The sequence below is a fragment of the Lepidochelys olivacea genome (genome assembly GCF_965140295.1).
Source record: "Lepidochelys olivacea isolate rLepOli2 genome assembly, chromosome: 6".
Taxonomy (NCBI): domain Eukaryota; kingdom Metazoa; phylum Chordata; order Testudines; family Cheloniidae; genus Lepidochelys; species Lepidochelys olivacea.
This window is the reverse complement of record NC_140416.1, coordinates 121,889,689-121,917,294: the sequence shown is the minus strand read 5'-3', so window position 1 is coordinate 121,917,294 and position 27,606 is coordinate 121,889,689. Positions and strand designations below refer to the sequence as shown.

General features: G+C 42.8%; 1 protein-coding gene across 1 annotated transcript; it reads left to right on the top strand.

The window, feature by feature from the left end:
- Positions 1-712: 712 nt before the first annotated feature.
- Positions 713-26,046, top strand: STYX (serine/threonine/tyrosine interacting protein). The gene is made up of 11 exons (XM_084630690.1): positions 713-926; positions 14,793-14,825; positions 15,887-15,940; positions 18,410-18,507; positions 19,313-19,373; positions 21,076-21,112; positions 21,779-21,818; positions 21,896-21,946; positions 22,626-22,698; positions 23,923-24,016; positions 24,848-26,046. The coding sequence occupies exons 1-11, from the start codon at positions 870-872 to the stop codon at positions 24,919-24,921; spliced, it is 672 nt and encodes a 223-aa protein (XP_084486816.1). The 5' UTR covers positions 713-869; the 3' UTR covers positions 24,922-26,046.
- Positions 26,047-27,606: the final 1,560 nt, after the last annotated feature.

The window sequence follows — 27,606 nt, the reverse complement described above, 5'->3', positions numbered from 1 at the left end:
AGGGCAGTGTAGGTTACCTGGGGCCGGGTGTCGGGGCGGAAGGAGGATCAGCGACATCTGTGCAGCACCCCTAGCTCTCAGCAAGCCAGGCTGCACCGGAGCGGGTCCTCGCAGGGGCTGCAGGGTGGAGGGACAGAGCCCGGTCCCGGTGCAGCAGGAGGCTGCAGCGCCCAGGGGCGGGAGGAGAGGCCAAGCCAAGCCGGGTCCTCCTGGGCCTGGCGTAAGCGCTTCCCCCCCATCCCCGGGCGCTGGGCACAACCAGGGACCGCCCAGCCCAGCCTCTTCCCGGGGCGCGGCCGGTGCCCGCCTGAGCCCCGCGCACCTGCGAAGCGCAAGGGGCTGGACCGAGCCAGCAGAGGGCGCGGCGCGGAACCGGAGCTCGCGGGGCCCGCCCCCGGGCTCCGGCCAAGGCCCCGCCCCCACCTCTTCTTACCGAGAGAGGCCCCGCCCCCGAGTTCTGACCAAGGGCGGCCCCGCCCCCGGGCTCCGGCCAAGGCCCCGCCCCCGACCTCTTCTTGCCGAGAGAGGCCCCGCCCCCGAGTTCTGACTAAGTGAGGCCCCGCCCCCTAGCTTTTAGCGAGCGAGACCCCGCCCCCGGGTTCTGAGGCGGCTGGGCCCCGCCCCCAGGCTCTGACGCGCCCGGACCCCGCCCCTCGGGCTCGCGGGGGGGCGGGGGGCGGGGCGAGGGCGCTGCTGGAGCGGCGCCCGGGGGGCTGGCGGGGAGCGGCGGCCGCGGGAGGGAAGCAGCATGGCGGCCGGGTGCGAGCCGCTGAGCGCGCCGCCGCCGCCGCCTTCCCCTCCTGCCGTGGCGGGGCCCGCGGGCCCGGTGCCCGAGTAGCCGCGCCGCGCCGCCCGCAGTGCGCCCGGCCATGGAGCTCGCCCGGCCGGCCTTCCCGGCGCTGCCGCAGGCCAAGGAGGACTCCGAGGTGAGCGGCCCGGCCGCGCGCTCAGGCCTGGGGCGTCCCCTCCCCCCGCCCCGGCCCCGCTCCCGCTCCGCCTGAGGGGCCCGAGCGCCGCCGGATCGGCGCCCCCCTTCCCGGCCCCGGCATAGGCCTTGTGTGCCCCGGCCTGCCCCGCCACGGTCCCACGCGGCCCTACCGCCTCCGGGACAGCCCCCCTCCCCCGCTTCCTCACGGGGGCCTCCTGCCCCCCCGGGGGGCCCCGTCACCCCCATCCTCTGCCTGCCCCTGGCGTCTCCGCTCAGGCCCCCCTTCCCCCTACGGGGGCGCTGGACCATTGAACCCCTTTCAAGCCAGCGGGTGGGGCAGCCCCCAGGTCCCCACAGGGTGCCTAGGGACCCTCCCTCCCGTGCCTCCTGATGAGTAACTTCTGTGAGGGTCGCTGCTGAGCCCTCTGCCGCTTGCTACTGAATAGACCTGCCCCCAAGGTCCGACCTGCCCCCCGGCCCCCCCCCCGGCACCCGCCTGGCCCCCCCCCCCCGGCACCCGCCTGGCCCCCCCCCCCCGGCACCCGCCTGGCCCCCCCCCCCCGGCACCCGCCTGGCCCCCCCCCCCCGGCACCCGCCTGGCCCCCCCCCCCCGGCACCCGCCTGGCCCCCCCCCCCCGGCACCCGCCTGGCCCCCCCCCCCCGGCACCCGCCTGGCCCCCCCCCCCCGGCACCCGCCTGGCCCCCCCCCCCCGGCACCCGCCTGGCCCCCCCCCCCCGGCACCCGCCTGGCCCCCCCCCCCCGGCACCCGCCTGGCCCCCCCCCCCCGGCACCCGCCTGGCCCCCCCCCCCCGGCACCCGCCTGGCCCCCCGCCCCCCCCCAGGCACCCGCCTGGCACCCCAGCCTGCCACTGACTCTAACGCCTTCTCTCCTCTGTGGGATTCACGAGGGACTTTCCACCAGCTGCTGTCTCCACCTGCCTGTAAGGTTGCCCCTGATTTGATAGCGTGGGCTGCAGGACAGTTGACTGCTACCTCACTTCTTAGAAATTGAAGGGGGCTGGGTCACCTGGAAATCCCCCTCTCCAGATATGTGGTGGTTACTAACTGAGATATAGTAGAAACAGTTTGGAGCACTGGGTGATCCTTTGTTGAGGAAATACTTCTAGTGTTCAAGAGCTGTGACTGCCCTGCAGTTTAAGACAGGTGGCAATATCGGCTAAGACAAAACTACTCCTGGTGTGGTGTCAAAAGAGCGAGATCAGTTTGGTGTTTGATTTCTGAACTTCGCTTAAATCTATAGTGCCAGTCTTGGCTAGGGGTAATGTGTTTTCATATGTTTCAAACAGGCACAAGTGTGCCCCTTTTGATAGTGTCGTATGGATAGGGCCCTACCAAATTCACAGTCCATTTTGGCCATTTTTACAGTCATGGGATTTTAAAAATCATAAATTTCATGACTTCAGATATTTAAATCTGAAATTTCCTGGTGTTGCAACTGTAGGAGTCCTGACCCAAAAGGGGGTTGTTTGGGGGCAGGGGGTGTTGTATGATTATTGTAGGGGGTTTGTGATAGTGTCACTATTACTTCTGTGCTGGTGACGATGTTGCTTTCAAATCTGGGTGACAGGAGAGTGGCACCTGCTGGCCAGGAGCCCAGCACTGAAGGCACCACCACCAGCCGCAGCACGAAAGTCAGGGTGCTGCGTGGTCGCTGGGTTAGCAGCTACCCCTCTCTGGCCATCCAGCTCTGAAGACAGAGCAGAAGTAAGGGTGGCAATATCACAACCCCCCTATAATAACCTTGCGACTCCTCCTCTCACAACCCTCTTTTGGATCAGGACCCCCAGTTTGAGAAACACTTGTCTCACCTGTGAAATCTGTATAGTACAGGGTAAAAGTACACAAAAGACCAGATTTCACTGTCGCGATGCGTTTTTCACGCCATGAAATTTTTAGGGCCCGACATATGGGGAACACAAAATGCCACTGCATTTATGGTTGGATGTTGACAGTGTCCAAAATCTTGACAGTTTTATAAATTGCTGCATACTTCACAGATGCTTTCAATTATTACATCCATATTGATGGGAATTATTGTTGCTTGCTTGTTTTGTATTATGGTAAGCTATTTGCAATACCTAATTTACTATATCTGTTTTCTTGTTTTGGTACTATTTCTTTAATGTACTTTCCCTACTAGGTCTGGTAACTCTCTAAAATTTTAGACACGTTCTCAAACACAGTTATAATATGGTTTGTATCTGAACTCAAGTTAAAAGTTGTGTTCACAACCCCTGCAGGGTAGTCAGTAGTATATCTGTTTGTTTAAACAAAATATCTGCCCACTTCGGAGCACTCATGCATGCTACCTACAGCTGTGTCCAGAAGTAGTTAACCAGAATTGTGGTTGATGACATTTTAAACTTCAGTTTTAGCTAGCATAGTTTAAAAGGACACTGGGGTAAACCTATTTTGAAAATAAATATCATTGTTAATGTTACAGCGATTTTAGTTCCTTAAAACTGAAATTATAAATCTATTTTACTTCTCACTGTTCGCATTTTTCAGTGCAGATAATGAAAACAGACTAATCCCTCATAGTTCTCAGACATTAACATAATACCATAATATTAGGGCTGTAAATGTGACAGGAAAAAAGTTGGAAATATTTTTTTAAACTGTGAAAACACTTCTATTGATCACAGGTCTTGTAAATGTTTTTACAAAATGTAAATTGTGTCTAACTTGCATCCCTTCAATCCCCATTTGTAGGGAGGCGTAAAGATTGTAATACCACTGATGTTAGAAAATATCTTTATAAAACTAAAGCAAACTGACAAGGAGAAACCTAAAATCACTTATGATGCTATAAAGTCCAGTGCTTAAAATGTGCTTTGGAGAAGCAAATGAAGTAAATTAAAATTGTCCAATCCACAAAAATAAAATAAAATCAGTGAAAGCTGAAACTTCGTCTCTTATACACTGCCACAAGAAGGTAGATTAGTACAAGTAGTATAACAATACACAACTGTTGAGACTCCTGTAATACCTAAGACTAGTGTGGTAGATTAAGTAACCATAAAATATCAAAAAGAAAAGGAGTACTTGTGGCACCTTAGAGACTAACCAATTTATTTGAGCATGAGCTTTCGTGAGCTACAGCTCACTTCATCCGATGAAGTGAGCTGTAGCTCACGAAAGCTCATGCTCAAATAAATTGGTTAGTCTCTAAGGTGCCACAAGTACTCCTTTTCTTTTTGCGAATACAGACTAACACGGTTGTTACTCTGAAACCTGTCATAAAATATCACAGTTTAAAAATGATCAAGAATGTTGGGAATGTCATCTGATAGGAGCATCAGTATCTTCACCCTAAGTCACAGTGGGTACTACTTTCTGTAATGTAAAATTTCCTATTCGAGTTCATTTCTCTCTGCATAATATCCAAGAGTAAAAATCAACAGGCCAGTTGATTTATTTGGGACGACCTTTTCAGGCTGCATATTGCAGCTACTAGCCTTGGATAAAGATGCCTTTCAGAGCTCATCAGTGCCACCCTTCAATTAGCTAGAACAGGGGTTCTCAATCTTTTTCTTTCTGAGGCCTGCCCCCAACATGCAATAAAAACTCCATAGCCCAATTGTGCCCAAGAACTGGTTTTCTGCATATAAAAGCCAGGGCCAGCGTTCAGGGGTAGCAAGCAGGGCAATTGCCTGGGTCCCCATGAAACAGGGGGCCCCGTAAAGGTACATTGCTCAGGCTTCAGCTGCAGCCCCAGGGATTTCAGTCCCATGTAGTGGGGCTTCGGCTTTCTGCCCTGGCCTAGTGAGTCTAATGCTGGCCCTGCTTGGCGGACTCCCTGAAATCTGCTCGCTGCTCCTTTGGTTGAGAACCACTGAGCTTGAAGGCTTGCATTAAGAAACCCAAGGCAGCATTTACCCTTACCTGCTGGGGTGAGGTTAAGTTCATCATGCCTCAGCAGCATTTGTAGTCTGCTACCTTCTCAGGGACTGGAAATAATTATTGGCTCTCCCATATGAACACACAGAGCCATTACTGGGGTGGCTCACGTTTTCTAATTTTTCTTTGTATTTACTTTAATTGAATGAATTTAGTGCTCATGCAAAGGAGGAGCTCAGTCACGTCTCCAGGTAGACATAATGAAGGCAGGCAGGTGCTGTCATCAAGCTTTTGCCACACATCTCTGCCAGCACACATCAGTCCTGACTTGCATTATCTCCACTGTTCCATGCTGATGCACGGACTGCAGTAATGCTAAATTGTGCAATTTTGTGACATGAGCCAATAAGGTCTTGGATGAGACCACTTCTTTACTGTTTTCCACTTGTAATCTGATTAGAAATTGAACCCATATTTCCAGCTCACAGAGCCATCGAGATTCCTATGGAGAATGTCTTTATCTATATTTTGTGCATCTTGATACATACTAGAAATATATCACAGTTCTGGCAAAGCGCATCTGGTAGATGCTGTGAATGTGTATTAACAATTATAAGCATTTGTTTTATTATGGATCAGTAATATTGAACATGTCAAAGCCTTCTGAATAATGATTTTACATGCTCCAAAATCATTTTAAACCTTAATTTCTCATTCTCTTTCAAACCCCACCCCCCAAAACCTCAAATAATTAGCCTACATCTTCTAATTATTGCTTGCCAAATTCCATGAAAAACTGCAGAAGCTACACAAGGGGAAAAATTGGTATAACTTTTTCTACATTCCTGTACCTTAAAGGCACATTGTCAAGTACCCTAGATCCAAAGTTCATCCCGCTTTAACAATTTGATTATTACTGCTTTAAATTCTTAAAACCTTTTGGAGAAAACCCTCTGCTCAGATGCTGAGAAATTAAAATAAAAAACACTCATTTAGGAGCTATGTTTTGTACACATGTTTCCTCTGCTGGTTCTACAGCAGTAGTTAATACACTGTTCCCCAGAACCCAGGTGTAATAACTGATGGTGAATAAAGGAAGGAATAAATAAAGAAAAATCGTAATTTCGAGAGACAAAGATAATCGGTGTTTGCCAGAAATGTAGAAAAAAGCAGGATTTATGTAATTGGAGACCCTTAAACATACTTGCAGTGGTAATTAGTGCTAAAATATTTTAGTTTGAAGAAAAAAAGAGCTAAGGATTTAAAATTTCCATTTTGTAGTCGTAATTTTTAGAGTTTGGATTATAGTTCAGTATTTGGATGCAGGTGCCTAAAGTAAACATTCTTAATGCGGAGTTCAGTCTCTTGGTGCAGTGGCTCTCAACCTTTCCAGACTACTGTATCCATTTCAGGAGTCTGATTTGTCTTGTGTACCCCCAAGTTTCACCTGACTTAAAAACTACTTGCTTACAAAATCAGACGTCAAAGTACAAAAGCACACTAGTACTGAAAAATTGCTTACTTTCTCATTTTTACCATATAACTATATAATAAATCAATTGGAATATAAATATTGTGCTTACATTTCAGTGTATAGTATATAGAGCAATATAAACAAGTCATTGTATGAAATTTTAGTTTGTACTGACTTCGTTAGTGCTTTTTATGTAGGCTGTTGTAAAAGTAGGCAAATATCTAGATGAATTGATGTACCCCTGGAAGACCTGTGCATACCCCCATGTACCCTGGATGAGAACCACTGTCTTGGTGTATTTTGCATACTAGTTATTGCTTTCGTCTATTATATTATTCCATATAAAAATAATTGGGAGGACTCATTTTGTTTGGCAAACAAGTGTTTGACAGTGGTAAACATTCATAGCAACACTAATTTTGTGTCAGTTGTCTGTGGTTTAAAACTTTGTAATCTGTGTGTTTTGCCCAGATGGATTACAACTATTCTGTATAAACATTTAAAAATATAAGAAAAACTGGGAACATTTTCTTAAGCTTTCACTTTTACATGAGCTATAGATTACTGTAAAATGAAACCCAGCAAAACCCCTCTTAATACAAACTTTATGCTCACCCTGCTTACTCATCTCCCCCTGTCACTTGCTCTCCCCCACCCTCACTCACTTTCAGCAGGCTGGGGTTGGGGCTGGGGCCGAGCAGTTTGCAGTGTGGGAGGGGGCTCTGGGCTGAGCCTGGGGCAGGGGTTTGGGGTGCAGGAGATGGTGACGGGTGCAAGCTCTAGGAAGGAATTTGGGTGCAGGAGGGGGCTCTGGGCTGGGGCAATGTATTGGGGTACAGGGTGCTGGCTCTGGGGGGGTCAGGGCTGGGGCAGAGTGGCTCGGGGAGGTCAGAGCTGGGGTGCAGGAGGGGGTATGGGGTGCTGGCTCCAGGCGGGGCTCAGGGCTGGGGGTTGGGGTACAGGTGGGGTTTGGGGTGTTGGCTCTGGGAGGGGGCTCAGGGTGCGGTTTGGGGTACGGCCTCTTGCTGGGTAGCACTGACCTCCAGCGGCTCCCAGTCGGCAGCGGGCACAGCAAGACTGAGGCAGGCTCCCTGCCTACACCGGCCCCATACGAGTCTTGGAAGGGGCCAGTTTGCTGCTGCTGCTGCTGCCCCGGGGGAAAGGCCGGGGGGGCATGTGGCTCTGTGCACTGCCCCTCTCTGCAAGCACCGCCCCCGCAGCTCCCCCAGCCAATGGGAGCTGTGGGGGCGGTGCTTGCAGGCAGGAGCAGAGTGCAGAGGGAGATCCCTGCCCCGAGGGCCATGCTGGCCACCTCCGGGAGTGGTGTGGGGCTGGGGTAGGCAGGGAGCCTGCCTTAGTGGCAGCCACGCTGCGAAACCAGAGATTGCAATCGACCGATTGGGGACCACTGGTTTAGACCCTGCACCTCTGTGGAGCTCTATTGAAGTCAGTGGGAATCCCAACAGCCACAGAGGTTTACTTGCATGCAGCAGCTTCCAGGAGCATGGCCTAATCTGAAAAGTAATTGTAAAAATGACATTGTGAGGCTCCATGTTTATTGTCTCATCACTGTCCAAATCAATGTGCTCCGTTTACAAGAGGTGCATTTTCTAACTACAGTCCAGTAAAAACTCAACCTTTTTCCTAATTAGATGTAAATAAAAACAGTTTTAAACAATCTTAGTAAAAAAATCCCTTCCCCGGTGCCAGTTGCAAATGTGTTCACTTCCTTAATATTTGTGGTGTTATCCTACTAGATGTTCATGGGTTCTCAAAGTCATCCAGACAATAGAGTAGGCAAGACCCCTATTTTCATCCTGTTGAAAAAAACAAAAATTCTACTCTGATCGTGCCTAACAGTGAGAGGCAGCGCTCTGCCTTCACCCTCCATCATCTGTTGTTAATAGAATATTGCATTGATGTAATCTAATGGTTCCAAGTTAGTGTTTGTAAATTGTTATGGGATTTCTTCCAGACTAATGCAACAAGGTGGAGAAAATAGCACACAAAACAAAGTATTTGTTCTTGCCATCTCTCCTTCCCTTATGGACATTTTTCCATTTTCTTTCTAGTTTCCCTTGTCTTAATTTTCTTTGTTTACTCTTTTCCTGTTTCTTGAAAGGACGTGCTAGCCCACTAGCACACTTTCTCTTTCCTCTGTGTGTTCCCTCTTTCTCTTCAGTTATCTTTACCTGTTTCTGTTCTGTCTGCTTCCTGCCCCATGAATTTCCCTGTTGTTTAGCCTTATTTTCCTATCCATTCCCCATTGTCTTCGTAGTCAATTAACTTGCTTCCCACCTCTGCTTTGGCATTCACTCTGTATTTTCAAAGGTTAAAATATTTGTATGGCAGTTTATATGCTGCACTGGAGAAGTACTCTGCAAAAATAGTTGATTTATCTACAGAAAACAAACTGTTAGAAGCTTATTGTCAAATGCTGCTTCTGTGGATGTGCCTCTGAGCAGCGCATGGATGCACTAGAGTCAAATCCTGTTTAACCATCCTTAGAAAGATCTGTGTGGAAGTTGTGTTCGACACCTTCTCTTGCCCAGCTCCATTCCTTATAGAAAGCCTATTTGTACCTGCTTGGTACTACCCTAGGGCAGCTCCTTTTTGTGGCTACTAAGAATTTCAATCCCTGGTAGGAAATGGAGATTAAAGTAGCACATTTTACAGTGACAGAAAAGGTGGTTGTCAGTAATATTCAGACCTTTCTCTTGAATATATTTTCAGCAGCCTAACTATGTATATCTGATTAATGGCAAAACTAAGAATCAGACTAGATGAAATTCATATAATTGGATGTTCAATCATCACTTTATTAATGCGTTTTATGGCCTTTTGGCAGTTGTATTTTGCACTCCTATTTAGAAGTGCCATCAGCACAACCAATTTAAGTTTTATATATGGCCCTTAATGCACGATATCACAATGTTTTATGGAAAAAGTGATTAGCTAATGAGAGAAGAAAGATTTCAAGATAAGTACAGGGGGAAAGAATTAGAGGATGTAAGTGAAAGAACAAACCCACAACCATGGAGAGTTGTGGTGTGAGGACAAGATGCTAAAACTGTCAGAACAAACTAATAGTAGAAAATGAAATGAGGGAATTAGGGCAAAGTAAATCAGGTTTCCCTCCTGCTGTTCAAATTCATTGAATTTGGAGGGAGATAGGAAATTGAGAACTGTTCCCTAACCACTGGATTGTGGGATATTCTGATGTGGCTCTCTATCTCTCTTCTTGAAGCTGTCCATTTTGTATTAAATAATTATTCATAGGGCCAAAGAGAGAGAGTGAGAATGACTCCACAGTCCAGTAGGTAGGGCATGTCCCTGAAAGTTCAAACCCCACTCGTCAGGTAGAGAGAGGAAGTAAACTGGCATCTCCCACATATTGGGTGAGTACCCTAACCAGTGAGCTAAAGGTTAAAAGGGAGTCTGCCACCTCCTTTCCCCAACCATTTTGTGTGGAGTTAGGCTTGTGCCGCAGCTGCTCTGGAAAGAAATGGTGTAGGCACCAGACTGCAGGACAGGTTTCGTGGCTGTGAATTGCAAGAAGAGAGAGGTGTCTCGCTTGCAGCATGGACTTAAGCACCTAAGTCTGAGAGAGAAGTGAGGCTTAGGACACATCCCTGTCTCATTGGCATCTCCCATTGGCTAGCTTAGGTAGGCAACTGCCTAGCATCCTGGCTTGTGTGGATCCCTTTCTTAGGCATCTATTTCCCCCATGTGTTGTATAGGGAGCATTGCAATGACTTATGTACTTTTGTGGATCCCTAGACCATGATATCAAGGATAAATTGAGATAGTAGCAATGAAGTCAGACTGTTGTGGAGCAGGGGACTTTCCCCTAATGGCCCATACCCACCATAAATATAGTCAAAATAAGACTTGTTACATTTTAGAATGTGGACAGGATAAGACTTAACTCTCTCCTATAATTGGACTAAAGCCTTTGACATGCCCAAGGCTCCCATCTGGTTGTAACAGACCCATCCACACTGCAAACTGTAACCTAATCAGGGGGACAACTGTAATATAACCAGATTTTCTGACTTGGTTGTAGTTATAGTCCTAGATGGACCTCAGGACACTTATTTAGTCTCCATTGATCCAGTAGTAGGAGGTTACTGTATAGCAGGGGTAGTCAAACTTTTTGGCCTGAGGGCTACATCGGGTTTCTGAAATGGTATGGAGTGCTGGTTAGGGGAGGCTGTGCTTCCCCAAACAGCCAGGTGTGGCCCGACCCATATCCGATCACCCCTGCTTCTCGGCCCCTGACGGCCCCCCCGGGACTCCTTCCCTATCCACTCGTTCCCTGTCCCTGACTGTCCCCGGACCCCTCGCCTACAACTTGGCCAAACTTGTTCCTCACACAGGCAAAGGGAGTTTGTCCAACAGTTCTCCGGTTATTAATATTAAATATAGAAGTCAGTGTCCCAGCTTGTGTGTTAATAGCCATCCCTTGCTTCAGAACACACATTCTCTCTCGTAGTTAATGCTTAAATACAAGGTTGGCTTATTACATGAAACACCAGGTTTTCCACCACTTTTTGGAGCTTGTGCCTCTCATCCAGAATACAAAGTGTTTCACAGGCCACCTATGCTACTGACCATAATCATGAGCAGGCACAATTTTTTGACCTCAACAGGACCAGAAAAGATTAATCTTCATGGATTGCTTGCTCCTCAGCCAGAGCTGAGCTCCAGTAAAGACTGAATCACGTGCAGTGTGGTTGTATGCACTCATAGGCCTTAGCTATCAAAGCAAACATGTACCATTTCAGTGACGCATTGTCATGGTGTGTGCGCGCATGTGAGTATTTGCACTTTGTCATACGTGATTTTTGTAATGGAGTATGTGCTGTTTCATAGAAGGTAAATGCAGGCAAACACCACACACTGTTTAAAACTCCCTCACATTCTGCACTCTACACTGAGCCATTAGTTGGGGTTCTTGGGGACACACAAGTGCAGGATTTATGCTGTGTATTCCTTTTAGTTCTTTCACAACTCCTGCAGTCCCCCTACATTCTCTCTGAACAGCTGTGCCTCTGAGCCACAATCCAGTTTGGGATAGCTGGTTATAGATGAACAATACCGCTTTGTAAGGCTTTTCTTGATCACCTTTTACATGGCACTCTTCAGCTTGGTGATTTACAGACCATAGGAACCATTTAATCTGCTGCTGAGTTACATTCACTGCGTGGATATAATCTACAAAATGGTTAACAAAGCTTAGCCGTATTACTGTATCCAGTTGGCATGTCTTAGTAGAGTTTGTTTTCGTAACAAAATTCCCACGTTCTGTCTGATCTGTAAGGAGATGCTTACTATTGTTTGTCTGCTGTGTATCTCAGGCAATATGCACAGAGCATTGTCACTCTGGAGAAAATAGTGATGGTGGGATGAATTCTTTGGTGTGAGACATCTGCCAGGGCTTAATCTACAGACAAGGATTTTTTCATATACTTTCTGTACGGTAACGGAATAATCTTGTGTTGTTGAGTGCAAAAGCGCTGGAGAGCTATCATGAAACCACCAGAATAATTCTTGCACTTTATGTTAGAATCTTTTAGTAACTAATCGTGTGCTTTCGGGTAAAGAAGGCACTTAATCTGAGAGAGCATCTTTCTGATACCTACTGTCCAAAAGAGATCCCAGTAGAGAATGGCTTTTGTACCCTTAAGACTTCCCAGAGACATTGGAGACTGATGTCTGGAGAGCACACTGTGACATTTTTCTTCATTCGGAATACCTTCAGGTCATCCCTATTTTTCTTTCCCTGGACTGTGTATTGCTAATTGCTGCCTGCTTTTCTTGCACAACTACATTTTCTGCTGCAGCATTTGGCCCCTATTATGATTTGTGCCAGCTTTCTTGTTTATGCTCTGTTTAAGTATTTACACAAAAAGGTGTGTGTTGTCCCTAGGAAAAGAAAATGAGAAAGCAGTAGGACTCAGTCTTGCCTGAATATAATTGATTGTATATTTAATGCTGTAATCCTTCAGACCAAACTTCGAACAAGATTATGCACTCTGTGTGCATTTTCACCATATTTTAGGTTAAGACTGTGTCTTCTAAATTTAACAATACAAAGCAACTAAACACTGTTTATCAAAACACACAAGTGTGTTTGTACAACAGGTACAGGACACCAAAAGCATACATAAATCATAGGCCTTGTCTATATGGATAATTAGATCAAAATGAAAGCCTTTGTGGATGTTCTCATTTTGGTTTCAATCAGGTTTATTTCAGATTAGCTTAAATTGATTACAACCATGTTTAAATTAAACTGAGATAAGAATACACACAGGGCTTTCACTGGTTTAATGAAACTAGTGCAAATGTGTGTGTAGACACATTTTTAAAAGGGGAGGTTCTTTTCAATCTGCCTAGGTATCAAAGGAAAGATACTGGCTATCAATATGTCCACACTTTGTCACACGCTTCTAACTATCCAAAGTACTATAATAAACTCTCTTCAGATTTCATTTCCAAACAAATATAAGACTAGTACAATCAGTTATATTCAGGCAGACTTTCAAAGCAGTAGGACTGATTTTCTTTTTCCGTGGACAAAACCCACCTTTTTGTGTAAATAAGAAGAAATCCTTAAGATGATCACCAGACATTCAAAACAAAGGACACAATCAACTAAAAATCACATTTATCTCATAGAATGTACCTTCTATTACAAGTAACACATGATTAGTGTAAATGGAAGATAACTTTTTAAAAGTTGACTAATGTATTTACTTTGTGCATTTGGCAGTGTTTTCTGTGTAATCAGTTTCACTGCAATCCATTTTCCTTGTTTGTGTAGTCTTTTCACACAGTAATAGGGAGAATTTTTCTTAAAATGTGGTTCCATATTTTAATTTGAATTGAACTTTCCTCAAATGCTGTCTCAGATTCAATTCCGCAATCCAGGGGCTTAGGGAAAATTTTTTACTCTGATACCCAAATCCCATATAATCCCTACTAAATATCATTTAGTCTGTAAAGCCTCACTGAGTACCTATTTTTGTTTTAAGACATGTATCTAAGTGAGGGAAGCGATATATTACGTTGTTAACAGTATTTATGGCTCCCCCAAATTCCTTGAATTGGCCATACTGCGATTTTGGGACCTGAAGCTACTGCTCCCACTTCTGAAATCTAGGGGTTACATTCCGTAATTCTTTCCTTGCAATATAAACTGCTACTGTAACCCTGACACATTAAAGGCATGGTCAGCAGTTGTCCAATAAGTATGTCTTTTTATATAACCTATTAATTTTCCAAAGGGGTGGTGGGAAGGGGAAAAGGGATATTGGCAGAGCCCTGGAAGGGCAAATGGGAAGAGTTTGTATAAATTTTAACAAAGGAACTATTAGCGCCTCCATGGAAGGCGGATTGAGGAAAGCTTATGTAAATATACACACACTGTGGCAAACTAAGCAGGTGTGCTTATCACCCTGTTCTCTTTGCATATATGTTTTATTCATTTGCCCTCCCCCCCCCCATTGCCTTTTTAGATTGTAAATTCTTTGTGTTGGTAGAATACCTACCATGGGGGGCGGGGCCTGATCCTGATTAACCCCTAAAGTATTGGAGAGCAGGAGATAATTCACATGGGATAGGGAATGAATGAGTGAACAGCAGGAAGGGATATTGGATTGTCAGGGAGGAAAAGAATAGGAGTTGGACAGACTGTGTTGATAGGTTTTAAAACTCAGCTCTGGCAGTTGTTCTGTAAGGCACAAAAAAAACGGGGTGGGGGGAGATTGGAATGCTGGTTCCAGCATCTGGAATGTGCAGGTGGATTGAGGGGATGGTACAAAATGAGCCAAGGCAGGCTGTAGTGACCTTGCACTGGCAGAAATGCATCCCCACAACAACTTGGAAGGGGTTGTGATGGTGCAGGAATCTGATACACACTAACTAAAAGGAATATTCAGGTCCTTCTGGCTTGATGCAAGGAGGTGTGCATACAAACCCGTACAATTGTCTAGGATAAAGAAAAATGGAAATGACTTTTTTGTGGCTTACTCTGCAGTGGAATTGGCAAACTGTGTTAATATGGAGTAAGTTTCTGGAATTGGCAAAGCTAATATCAAGTGATGGATTATATGGTGTTACCTGCAAGATTCCTGTTGATGTGTACCTTTGCCTATGTTATAGCCATAGAAACATCGCCTTTACCAGAATTTTGTATCCCCCAGGGCTAATGCAGAAAACTGTTTAGACACAGGTTAGGCTTGATCCACTCATCATGAAAAGTTTTAATTTCACTCTTCCCTTTGGTTGGAATTCTGCTAATTAGTCCAACTTTCTTTGCTCTGGCAGTTTATTTTGACCCAAGATGCGTTTAGTAGAAGATTATGAAATGGCAGGCAGCTGGCTTAATTTAGAAAATCCATTTTCCAGCAAACAGACTATTTCACAATGTGCTTGTTTGTTTTGGTTGCTAGCTTTTTTTGCACATTCCCTATTGTGTGTGTGTGTGTATGTATATATATATTTTATTTTATTTTTTAAAGGATTGGACCTATCCCATGAGAAGAGAGATGCAGGTATGACACCCTAATTTGTTCGTTTGAGCCAAAGCCCAGTGGCTCATTCAGTAAGTACGTGGAGTTGCCAAATGAAAGACTTGAGTTCAAAACTAACCTCAGGCTCTTAGATAGCAGGCTGGCAGTTTTGCAGCAGATATGCCTCCTGGGGAGGGTGCATGCTACATTGTTCTTGAATTCCCCACCCCTAGTGGCTAGCATAGAGTAGTTACAATATATAGCAGGAGGATGCTAGCAATCTCTTTTGCTGGACATGTGCTGTGTTCTATTGGAGGTTTAAGTATGAAGCTAGGGATTTTTTTAATGGGGGAAGAGGAATGAGGAGAGGACAGTCTAGAATGAAGGGTGTCTGGGATCAGTATTGCAAATGTAAATTTAAAAAACACTATTAATTGGGAATCTTGTTCTCTCTCTCTCAACGCCTGAAATATACAGTTTTCTGTCTTCATGTATGTTTTAGAGCATGGGAACTACAAATAGACTAGAACTTTGCTTCTGACTTAAATTCATTCAGAAGCAGGTGTTCTCAAATAGCAGCGTTTGGGGAATTTAAGTGTTAGTACCATGACCTTTCAGCCAAATCCTTGCATAAAATAAAGCTCTTTGGACATGCCTGAAAGTGAGATTGAATGGAGGGAGGATAACTGGATACAAATTAATCATTTGTTCCTAACTATCATATAAAGTGAAATAATTTATGTAAACTGAACATAAGTGAGCTTTTGGAATACCTAAGATGACTTGCCTTCATGCCAGCTCACAATTCCACTGAAACCCACTAATTAAATGAGGGCTAGATAAGGTGCGGCAATCTAACTTGAACTTTGTCCATATAAAGGATTTGATTTCTCTTTCAAAAATAAGAGTCTCTTTTTATGGATCACATTTCTTTTACTTTACAAAACTTTTTTTCCTAGTCCTGTTATAAATGACACTTGATAACATGTCCCTCACAACATGATAAATTACTTGTTTCCATGGCCACAGTTGGAGTTGAGAGCCCAATGCATTTTTAACTAAGTTTTTTGAGTTGATGTTTAATGTTTTTTTTTCCCCCGTAGGAAATTTTACCTGGTTTATTTTTAGGCCCATATTCTTCAGCTATGAAAAGCAAGGTACGTTTTTCAGAATATTCTCTTCTAAGTAAAGTTCTAGCAAAATTGCTTTTTGCACTTTAACATAAAGAAAAAAGGAGTACTTGTGGCACCTTAGAGACTAACCAATTTATTTGAGCATAAGCTTTCGTGAGCTTGGTTAGTCTCTAAGGTGCCACAAGTACTCCTTTTCTTTTTGCGAATACAGACTAACATGGCTGTTACTCTGAAACCTGTCACTTTAACGTAGTTATTGTGAAAAAGTAAATTGCATATAGTTAATGTTTACACAACTCTCTGAAGTCTTTCATATATGAGCTCAGTATAAATGAGGCAAGATAAATGAGGTAATTATCTTTTATTGGACCATCTTCTACTTTCGAGCTACACAGAGCTCTTCCTCAGGTCTGGGGAAAGTACTCAGGGGATACGCCTACACAGCAAAGAAAACCCTGTGGCTAGCCCATGCCATCTGACTCAGGCTTGCGGGGCTCTGGCTGCTTCATTGCTGTGTAGACTTCTTGGCTCAGGCTGAAGCTTGAGCTCTGGAACCCTCCCACCACACAATTCAGCCTGAGCCCAAAACTCTACACAGCAATGAAACAGCCCCTCACGGCCCAGCTGCAGGTGTTTCTTTGCTGTGTAGGTATACCCTGTCTCACAGCTAAATACATGGTCGAACAGATAGTGTAGCATAAGAAGTTAGCATATATTCCAAGGGACCGTTCAAGGTGGAGTGGACTGTTAATCATCCCTTTTAGAATATGTGCTAACTACTTATGATAAACTGTCTGTTCCACCTTGTATTTAGCTGACACTGACTACCTTTCCTAGACCCAAGGAAGAGCCTGTGTAGTTTGAAAGCTTGTCTCTCTCATCAACAGAAGTTGGTCCAATAAGATATTACCTCACCCAGCTTGTCTTTCTAATACCCTGGGACCAGTACAGCTACAACAACTCAGTATGAATAACGTATTGTCATAAGAAAGGCCATACTGGGTCAGACCAAAGGTCCATCCAGCCCAGTATCCTGTCTACCAACAGTGGCCAATGCCAGGTGCCCCAGAAGGAGTGAACCTAACAGGTAGTGACCTAGTGATCTCTCTCCTGCCATCCATCTCCACCCTCTGACAAACAGCGGCTAGGGACACCATTCCTTGCCCGTCCTGGCTAATAGCCATTAATGGACTTAACCTCCATGAATTTATCCAGTTCTTTTTTTAAACCCTGTTATAGTCCTAGCCTTCACAACCTCCTCAGGCAAGGAGTTTCTTATATTACCTGCTATGGTTTGTCAGATTTGCAAACTCAAAAAAATGTGTTAACTCGGGCAGGATGAAGGTAATCTGGGGTTACAGGCACATTATGACATGAGGTTCCTTGGCCTGTGCCCCTGTGCTGTGGCCCCACTCCTCCCAGAGCAGTGAGTCTTGGAATTGGCACCCCATTCTGATACGTGGGGCAGTTCAGTTCACACCTCTCAGCTGTTATTTCAAGCTGTCTGCGGACTCAGGTAGACATCTTTGTATCTGTTGCACCCAGTTCATATTTTTGAGCTTTTCTTGACAATCAGGAGAGCACAAAACTTATTTTTAAACAAATGAAAGCTGAGTCTCATGAAATCACATGCCTACGATGTTAACTCCTGAAGTCAGACCCTGAACTCAGCTACAGTGATTTATTCACTTGCCTCTGCCGTATACAACTACGCTACTCACTCCAGATAAAAGAATCTGTAATACTAGATTGTATAAACAATTTTTCAGTGACTTCCCCTGAAGGTGATGAGAATTTATTAGTGATTTCACCATAATTAACAAAATCTGAATTTATAGATTGACTTCTTTTAAAAGAACTTTACATAGATTGTGGCAAGCAGATATTTCTGTGAATGCTCCTCTGTACTTTGTTCAGACAATGGATATTGTGCCACTGAGAGTTATTTCTCTGTTAGTGTTAAACCATAAATCAGATCAGTCAATATAATATTTATGTAGTGTGAACTAAGTGGTTCAATTTTAACATATCCCAGAGGCAGAAAAAAAGTTTGCAAAATTACATCATATAGTTTAGAAATATAATTTCTCGCCTGTTATGGACTGGTTCCATCAAGATTCAGTGTTAGCAATAATATTACCACATGGCACATGAACTTGAGAGAGATTTCAAGAAGTTGAAGGGTGTGTTGGGGGTGGGGAAACCATTTTTTTAAACCCCCTCTCTGCTTGATGCTTTTTTATCCCTGCTGCCAGGAGCATTCTCCATATAACCCTACATTTGATAAAACAGTTCTTCTCTTTATCTGACTATTGGAGGTCTAGTCTTAAATGTATTAACTTTTTATATACTTGCCTGATAACCCCAATCTAACATTTCACATAGATCATATTTTAAGGATAGCATGTCATTTTTCATTATAACTCTTAATATGCTACAATAAAAAACATACGTGTTCTTTAAAAAGTTTACCTAAATTCTTATCTTTTGCAGCTACCTATACTTCAAAAACATGGAATAACCCATGTGATATGCATACGGCAAAATATTGAAGCAAATTTTATTAAACCAAACTTCCAACAATTATTTAGGTAAGCAATTAACATAGCAGCATTCTGAAAAATAAAACAATATTGAAGATCTTATTTTGAAAAGCTATGCTTTAATTATATTTAATGGGATTTTTAAAGGTGTTTTCCTTATTGCTAGCATGGTCCTCTCAAGTAATCGTGTTATGTTCATATTAATTGTTTGAAAAATGTCACACTAAAATAAACAAGGGTGTGTCAGATATTCTCTAAAATGTGTATTTGTCTCACCATGCCACAAAGTACTTTGTGGTATACCAAACAAATACACAAATAGTCTCCAACTGTCTTCCAATTACTGATCTGTCAGTTCTGGTTATAGTTTGTTTTAGTAAGTTGAAACACTGTTGCAATAACAGATTCAAAGACAATATATGCAGCCTACTTGTGGCACACAGGCCCCCAGAAGAGAGTTCAGTACAATTTAACATCTTGATAATACTGGAAATATGGAATAGTGGTTCAGTTCCATTATATATAAATTCATACCCAGCGTGGTCCTCTGCATCTCTGATTCCTTAGCGGTTTTGCACTGCATTTTGGATCTCATCCTTCCAGCTGAGAACTGGATAGGATCCTTCAGATTCAGTCAGAACCTTTTAACGGCCTACAAGGGTGCTGCATTCTCTGTAGTCCTGGAATTGAGACAGGAAAATGAGGCTAGCTCTTTTATATGGCATTGTACAACATCTTATGCAGTTTTCTGAATGACATTGCAGCAAAGCTACCTTCCAGATTTACTGTACCCATTAAAGAAAAGGCAATATGTAAGACTGTTTTATGCTTACAGTAACTGTTTTAATTTCAGGTATTTAGTCTTGGATATTGCAGATAATCCAGTTGAAAATATAATACGATTTTTCCCTACGGTAAGTATCTTGGTCTGTCAGTTTGAGTGGATTGTGGATGGAGCAGTTCATAGTCAGATTTTCCAAAGTGACTAGTAATTTTGGGTGTTGCAGTTTTTCAGTGCTTAACTTGAAACATCTTATAATGGATTCTATTCCTGGCTCTGCCACTGTCCTCCTTATTGACCTTGATCAGGTCAGTTTGCCTCTCTGTGCCTCAGTTTCCCCATCTGCGGAACTGGGACAATGATACTGACCTTTAAGATCTGCTGATGAATAGTACTATATAAGAGAGAGGTGGTGGTGGTGGTATTATTATTATTATTTTATTATTAGCGCTTGATTTTCAGTGGGTGCTCATCTCTTTCGGAAAAGCAGGCCCATTTAAAGTATCCTAAGATGTGTACCCAGAATTACTAGATATTTTGGAAAAGCTCGGTTTCTAAGAATCAACCCTATATTTTTTTCCTTACAGCAAATGTTAGTACAGGTCAGCTTAAAAAATGAAAGGAAACTGAATGGTGCAAAATTTAAATTCATTTTCTGGTAGCATATCTTAAACTACTTTAAAGGACTTAAAATGCAATATTCATAATAAAAAAATCAATCATTTAAATATCTAGTTACACTCTGGAACATTAAACAGAAAAATGTGGTTACAGAAATGCTGAATCTCAATTTGTACACTTTGGATTGTTTGTTTTTGAGAGAATTGAAGCATTGTATGGGAATTCCCCCCAAATTAAATTGTGAGGGAGCGAAATCACATCTGGTCTTGCATCTTACAGTAGTCCTAGTGTTTTCATAGTGTGGACCACATAATAGCCACCCCCTTCCTAATCATTAATCCAATGTACTACTTTGCAGCTACTTGCCTTCTCCCCATTCCCCTGCACGTGCTGCTCTGCTGCCTTGTCCTCTTTTCTGCCCTGTTCCTTGTAACTGTTTTACTCTGGATATGGCTGTAGACATTCAGGATGGCTCTTGTTTGCTCTCCTATGTAGCTATGACCCAAAAAAGAGATGTCTCATTTCCAGCTGCTTTTGAAGGTTACTGGGCTCTTCTATGCAGTTAAGAGACTGGGGGCTTGAGCAGCAGCTGGAAACAAGGAAGAGCCAGCACTATTTGACCATCTCATATTGGTGTTGGTCCAGAGAGCTCTTTAGACCACAAATCCCATGTTGTTGGTTGATTAATAGAAACCTACACAAGAGATTTTAAAAGGTGGCTTTTTACAGTAGATATACCGACATCAATGTAATTCTTCATAAGTACTTTATTTTGACCCAGATTATATTTCTGTTGGGTATTTTGCTTTTCATCTGTTCACTTCCAGATAGCATAGGCTGTTTGCATCGAATTGTCATGAAGTATCTTGGGATCATGGTGGGATTATAAATAACAAACTTTGTTCATGGTAATGCTTAACTAAAATGTGTTTAATTTCTGATAATTAATTAAATCTCTTCAGGTAGCTCTCAAATAACTGTCCACCAAAACTTTTCTTTGTATTTCAAAATTCTCATTAAAAAAAAACCCCTAATTTGTATGTAGAACAGTTAAGTGACATATTTAGCATGTAAAATCGTGAATCTTTACATATTGACTAATGATGTTTGGTGTGAAAACTCTTCAGTTTTTAAATGTAAAAACGGTGTTAGTATTTACAGCTCTAGTTGGAACTGCATGTCTTCATATAACCAGCTCACTCTTTTCCCTATAGACTAAAGAATTTATTGATGGAAGTTTACAAACTGGAGGTAAGCTTGGATTCACTTTTTCTTTGATTTACCTAATATCCTAATAGTTTGTTACGAAGCTTTAAAAATCCACTTGTTTAGTTGTGTGTATCTGGGCTTAAATACTTGTAACTGACAAGTACCAAAGTGGGGATTTCCCAAATGTTTGGGTTTTTTGGCTGACTGGCGCTTGTCATTTTGCGTGCTCATGAACCTGGTAGTGGAATTAGTCTTAACACTGCATTTTAATATAGGCCCAATACAAACTATTCTCCCTCCCTTCCACCCAAACTTGGTTAACCAATCTATTCCTAGAGCAGTGTGTCCACTGCAGATTTGATTGTGTTCTGGAAATTAATACAGATTCATGTGCTTGGATTTTTGTTTTTAAATATAGGGCCTTGCTCCTCTACAAGGATCCGTGCTAACAGGATCCCAATTAGTGATCTAGAGTGAAGTAAAACAACATTTGTAAGACACTAACCTATTATTCTTAAGCAAATACCTTGCTGTTGCATAGATGTGTTTAAGGTGAAAAGCTGGTAAACTTGGGAGAGAATAATTTTTATACAAGTGTGTGTATATATATGTGTGTGTGTGTGTGTGTGTGTGTGTGTATATATATATATATATATATATACACACACACACACAAACATCTATACAAGGTATTCTCTGTCCTCTCAGGAAAAGTTCTTGTCCATGGAAATGCAGGGATTTCTAGAAGGTAGGAACCTTTCCCTTTTTTCTTTTGTTTTTTATATGCAATATGTTTTTTTTTCTAAATAGTTTGTTTCTTTTCAGTGCTGCCTTAGTTATTGCATACATTATGGAAACATTTGGGGTGAAGTACAGGTAAGAAAAGTACATTTAAACTGATTTGGAATTTAGTTGTCTTAAGTTATCCGTAGAAATTAAAAGTTTAATTTAAAATATACTTATGGGACATTGGTCCATTTGCAGTTTAAGATAACTGCTGCCTTCCCAACCAAGTACTTAATTGTAAATGTAAAGTAATGATTTAACTTAGTAGTATTATAAAGAATTTTCAAAGAGACATACACTCTGTGGCTTTAGGGCTGAAGTCAACCTTTAACTCTTGGGGGTTGAGAGGAGACTTTTCCCTTTGGGCAGATTATCCCAATTGCCTGCTTCAGGGTTGCTTTCAGCTTTCTCTGAAGCGGGTGGAGACAGGATACTGGACTAGATGGATCACTAGTCTGTTCCAGTGTGGCAATGCCCATGTTCTTACCAGCTGTAATAGTCCCTTGGGGCCTCTGCCACCCAGTGCAGTTTAGAGATGTCCTAACGCTGTGCCTTGAGACCAACCTTGTGGCCTTAGGCAAGGGGGAGCCTAAAGCCACCTTCTCCTACACCCCCAAGCTAGTCCAGGTACAGAAGGGCTAGTTCTAATGGTCTTTTAAAGAAAAGTGTTTCCCCCTAAGAATTTAGAGCCAGTAGCAATAGACTGGTCTAGCTGTATTTATTTTGTCAGTCCAAAGAGATGAGTGCAGAGATCTTTTTTCTCGTTAAGGGATGCATTTACTTATGTTCAAGAAAGAAGATTCTGTATTAATCCTAATGCTGGATTTGTCCATCAACTTCAGGTAACATTTTTTCCTGGTTATAACTTAAATCACATGGCTTCCTTTCCTGCCAGTTATGTATATTCTTATGCAACTAAAAATCAGTGTTTCTCAAGTGGTTTAAAATTAATCTAATTAGAATGTTTGTTAGCATACTCTGACACTTGTTTATCTGGAATTATGGAGGGTGGGGGAGAAGAGAGCTGTCACTTTAATCAGTTACCAGAATCAAACTTTGAAAAAAGCAACTTCAGACATCAGTAAGAAATGAAAATCTGTTATTTCATACATCATCTTAGGGCTTCTTAACTACTGGTTAGTCGGCAGACGGGAGAACTTCAAAGCAGATACCGTGGTCCACAATCACTCCATTTATTGGCATCATATCGGAGAACAGAAAATAGCTCAGTAGTAAGGTTTGACATCCCTATACCACCAGCTTTAAATAGATTTACCACCAGCTTTAAATAGGTCTTTTGCGTAAATGGCTGGGAAGCCTGGGGTGATCTGCTGAAATGGGCTTGTAATAGTTGTCAGTCATCCACTTGGCTGCCTGGTGGTGAGACAATTTATTTAGTTTTATTTTTACAGTATCTTATTTATAGGAAGCCTCTCCTTGTGCAGTCATCTTATTTCTAAATTTGTGGCATTTGTTTGCAGTAAAATAATACCTTGTCTTCATCTTCACAGCCCTATGCAATTGCGCCCCTGTCTAAAATCACTGCAGTTGTCCTATATTGACAGTTCAGTTGCTTTATAGTCCAGTCCCCTCCCTGGAGCAACACTGCCTCCTTTTCCCGAAACATCCTTCCTTGAGAACCTGTGTTTATGCAATCTTTTTCTCCTCTTTGAGTGCGAGCATCAGAGGGGTAGCCTTGTTAGTCTGGATCTGTAAAAGCGGCAAAGAGTCCTGTGGCACCTTATAGACTAACAGGCGTATTGGAGCATGAGCTTTCGTGGGTGAATACCCACTTCGTGCAGCTACTGTTAGGTGGATGCCATCTCTTTCCTCCACCCTGCCCCGACTGTCTCAGTTTGAACACTAACTGCCACAAGAAAGAAAAATGGGGCTAACAAGATGGATGTGTTCCAATAAGCATAACTCGTTTACTAAACGTTTTCATTCCCATAAACCCTCCTCTAACCTTTGTCCTAAGCAGCTTTCTCTCTAACTTACAGTCCAGTGTCTCCTTACTTTGCAAAGGTCCATGTGTACCTAGTAGCAATATGTCCTTATTTTTTTAGGAATATGAAGCCATCTATCTAGCAAAATTAACTATCCAGACGATGTCACCACTGCAGCTGGAGAGATCACTCTCTGTTCCACCTGGTACTACAGGTAAGAAGTCTCTTCTGTTCTTTGTAACTACTCTCTTGTCTCCTAAGGACAGTTATGTGGCTTGGTTTTGTGAAGTGATTTCCACTGGCAACAATGGTCAGGCTTACCTGTGCAGTGCATCTGTTTCTCTGGGTGAAAAATGACTTCAATTGGTATATAGGAGTTACTTGCAATCTTATGTTTAGGATGGAGTACTGAAAATGCTCCACTTCCCCGATATACTGGAGAAAGGGTAGCTTTGTGGCATGCATCCCCAGAACCTGCTGAAAGCCCTGAGCTACGTGGAGATCCAGATGGGAGGGCAGCCAATAATCAGAGCATATTCCATGCCTAAAGCTAAGGCAGCTTTGCTTGGGAGGGAGGATTTTGCTGTGTTTCAATTGAGAGAACTGGGCACTTTTAAAATGTTACCTTTAGTCTCCCTCCCTCACGTCCCAACAGTGGCCTCTGATCAGGCCAGGCAGGGAGCACATGCCGTGATGACAGAAGAGTGAGGCTTTAATAGCCCACACCCACTGCACGTATTCAGATATGATTTTTCAGTTGCTTAATTCTTTAACTTTATCAAAAACTGAATTTGAGCTGTTTGCTGTAGCCATGTCCGGTAACAAAGTGCACTTGAACGTTTCACGGTGGGAAAAGTGTTGCCTTTGTTGGAGGAAGACTAGTCAGAGACCAAGAAAGGAAAGCTTCACCCCACAAGGTGAAAGTTTTGGAAGGTTGAGTGTGTGCAGATTTGAGTTTCTAATGCAAACTGTCTTGTGATCTTGATGATGATAGGTGCTTATAATAACTGACTTCTTAAAGCATGTTCTCGAATTTTTTTTTTAGGAAGTTTGAAGCGAACACATGAGGATGAGGAAGAATTTGGAAATATGCAAGTGGCAGCAGCACAGAATGGGTGACGTAGAGCACCACTATTCCTAGAGATTGTGAAACCCTGCACGTGGAAGTGAAGAAAACTAGAAAAGATAAATTAACACAAAACAATGAACACACCCAGAGCTTCTTTTCAAATACATGTTGCTTCCAGATGTAAATCTGCCTCTGCAACACACACACAGCAACATTTTAATATGTTGGACTTCTTGAATGAATAGATGGCACTGATTGTTTTATTCCTTTTTTACACTTTACAGTTTTATTCTATACCAAGATTTTTGGACTTGCAAAGAGGTATTATTGCAATAATGCACTTTTCATACTTGAAATTTCTTTATTTGTATGATATAAAGTTATTACTTTAAACAAAATGCAAGCTGGGGGGATTTGTTTATAAAGTTATTTGTGTAATTTATAACAAGAGACTTTAGTAAAGAAAAGTTTGCTAAAATTCACTGTGTTCTAAGTATATATTGCAGCTTAGTTACTCCACTTTTAGAAACCTACAAAAAGTGGAAATGTATCCTGTTTTTACAAACTTCTATATACCTTCTGCTGTTAGCAGTTGAAACCTCCTCAATTATCTGAACAGCATTGACTTTTTATCCTCACGATAAAACCCCACTGGGTACCAATTTATCTTTGAATACACTGACTGCCCTCTTGTTAGTCTTTGAGAAGGGGAAATACTGATCTAAAAACCTCCATTAGTATAATGCAAGCTAATCTAATAACGGTATCTGGTTAGAGTAAATTATTAAATTAAAAGGGTCATGTATTAAACTAAGCAAAGGGGAAACCACCATCTCAACTTGATGTATACTAGGACTGAAATCTTTCTGTTAGCGAGCAGGAATCAGTATAAGGTTTTGGCAAACTTAGTTAAGTCAGCCAATAGTGGATGTAACAAAATTAAAAATAGAACCATTGCCTTCCAACTCATTTCCAACGCCTTTCCCGTGTATTGTATCAAACAAGGGAACCTTCGGACAAGTAGTGGTGAAAGCATACTACAAGACTGTAGCCTGGTCGACCGAATGGAGGAACACTGATGTTTCACTCAAACACCAGCGAGTGTCTCTGCCATTGAGGATAAGATCTATGCACCTCCAAAAAGGTTAAAATTAATAAATTCTGTTTAAAAAACACTTAGCTGTGCAACCTTGATTTTTCTCAAGCATTCGAGTCAAGAATTGCCAAGGTTTTTCACACAATCTTAACGCCTATCCGCTTATTTCATCAGTGACACCTCTCCATTTTCTGCAACTCTGTGTGCCATCTGCTTGTATGTCAGCCAGATCCATGAAACAAAAGATGTGAATGAAAAAATAGTTCCTTTAGAGCCCTGCCTTACTGAGCACCATAAAGGTGGTAGAAAAATAACTAGATGTTCAGGTAATTAGACTGTGTCCTTCTTCAGAACCACAGGTGGAGTGGAGTGAAGATTTAATATACTGGCATTCCTGACTTGGGTATTTAAGAATCCAACCTCCGCCTGGTTTTCCTTTATATGGCCATCCTGTCCTATTGCAAGTTTCTACAACCTTATAAACTATATATTCTATGCACATAAATTTCAACTTTTACTTTAGTCAAGCAAGTTACTAGGATTAATATAATAATGGGATGAAATTATAAAGGTCAAACTACATGATCTAATGGTCATTTTTTACCTTAAACTCAATGACTGTATATTGTTCCAGTCAATGTGCATTGAGTGAGTCATGACTCTTGCACACACTAGATAATCAGGTCAGAGTCAGGGTTTTTGCATCGGAGCATTGCCTCATTTGATGTGCATGTTCCCTATACTGCTAAGATAGCTGGACTTGCACACTGCAATATTCTTTTGCTTAGAACATGGATTAAATGCTGTTAAATCATAACTATACCCCTGAGTATGCACCGTGAGACCTTCGTATCTTCCTAACATGGTCAAATCAACAGAATTCAAAGGCACTTCGCTGGGTCACTGTTTTCCAGCCACCTGCACTTTCTACTCCTACCCATTCTGGTGATACATTTGTGTGGCTGGTTTTGGTAATGGCTGAACTGTTTAATTTTTTTAAATCTTGAACGTAAATATCAGCTGGAGGAAGTTTTCAGCCTCCAAGGTGAGTGTTTCCATTATATCCATTGTCAGTCACTCCAAAAATTGACAAGAGCGCTACCAGCAGCTGTAATCCAGTGTAACGAAGTTCTCCTAATGCTTATAATACATCTTTTCTTTTCTTTTTTTTTAAATGCTGGGAGCCATATTCTCAGTATTCTGCATGCTTTATTACTCATCCCATAATGTTACTATGCAACTTATGGGCAGTGGCATCTGCCACCCAGCATGTTCTCAGCTCATGGAGTGTCTTCCAGAAAAGGGAGGTAGCTGCAATATAAGCAGAGAAACCTGTCGAATAAGCAGTTACGCACAATGTGAAGGCAGTACCAACAGTGAGGGGTGGAGAAGCAGAATGATGATGCTGCCCCTAGAAAATACCAACGAAGACAGATCTGGACATGGCAAATGTAGGCTGCTATCAAATAAGCTGCAGCCAGTTACAACCTAGAGGGGCATACAATTGCCTTTCCATAAGTAACACAAGGGGTCAGTGGCCTTTGCTAGGAGAAGGAACCCTACACTTAAACCTACTTCCACATTTGCTGCCCTGTTTATTGCATGTGGGTTGTGGGGATGAAAGAGTGGGCCTGGAACT

Excerpts from the sequence above, each read along its gene's own strand:
- STYX (XM_084630690.1), top strand. The coding sequence starts at position 870 with ATGGAGCTCGCCCGGCCGGCCTTCCCGGCGCTGCCGCAGGCCAAGGAG. Across the intron at positions 927-14,792 it reads AGGCCAAGGAGGACTCCGAG|GATTGGACCTATCCCATGAG; the intron begins GTGAGCGGCCCG and ends TATTTTTTAAAG. Across the intron at positions 24,017-24,847 it reads TGTTCCACCTGGTACTACAG|GAAGTTTGAAGCGAACACAT; the intron begins GTAAGAAGTCTC and ends TTTTTTTTTTAG.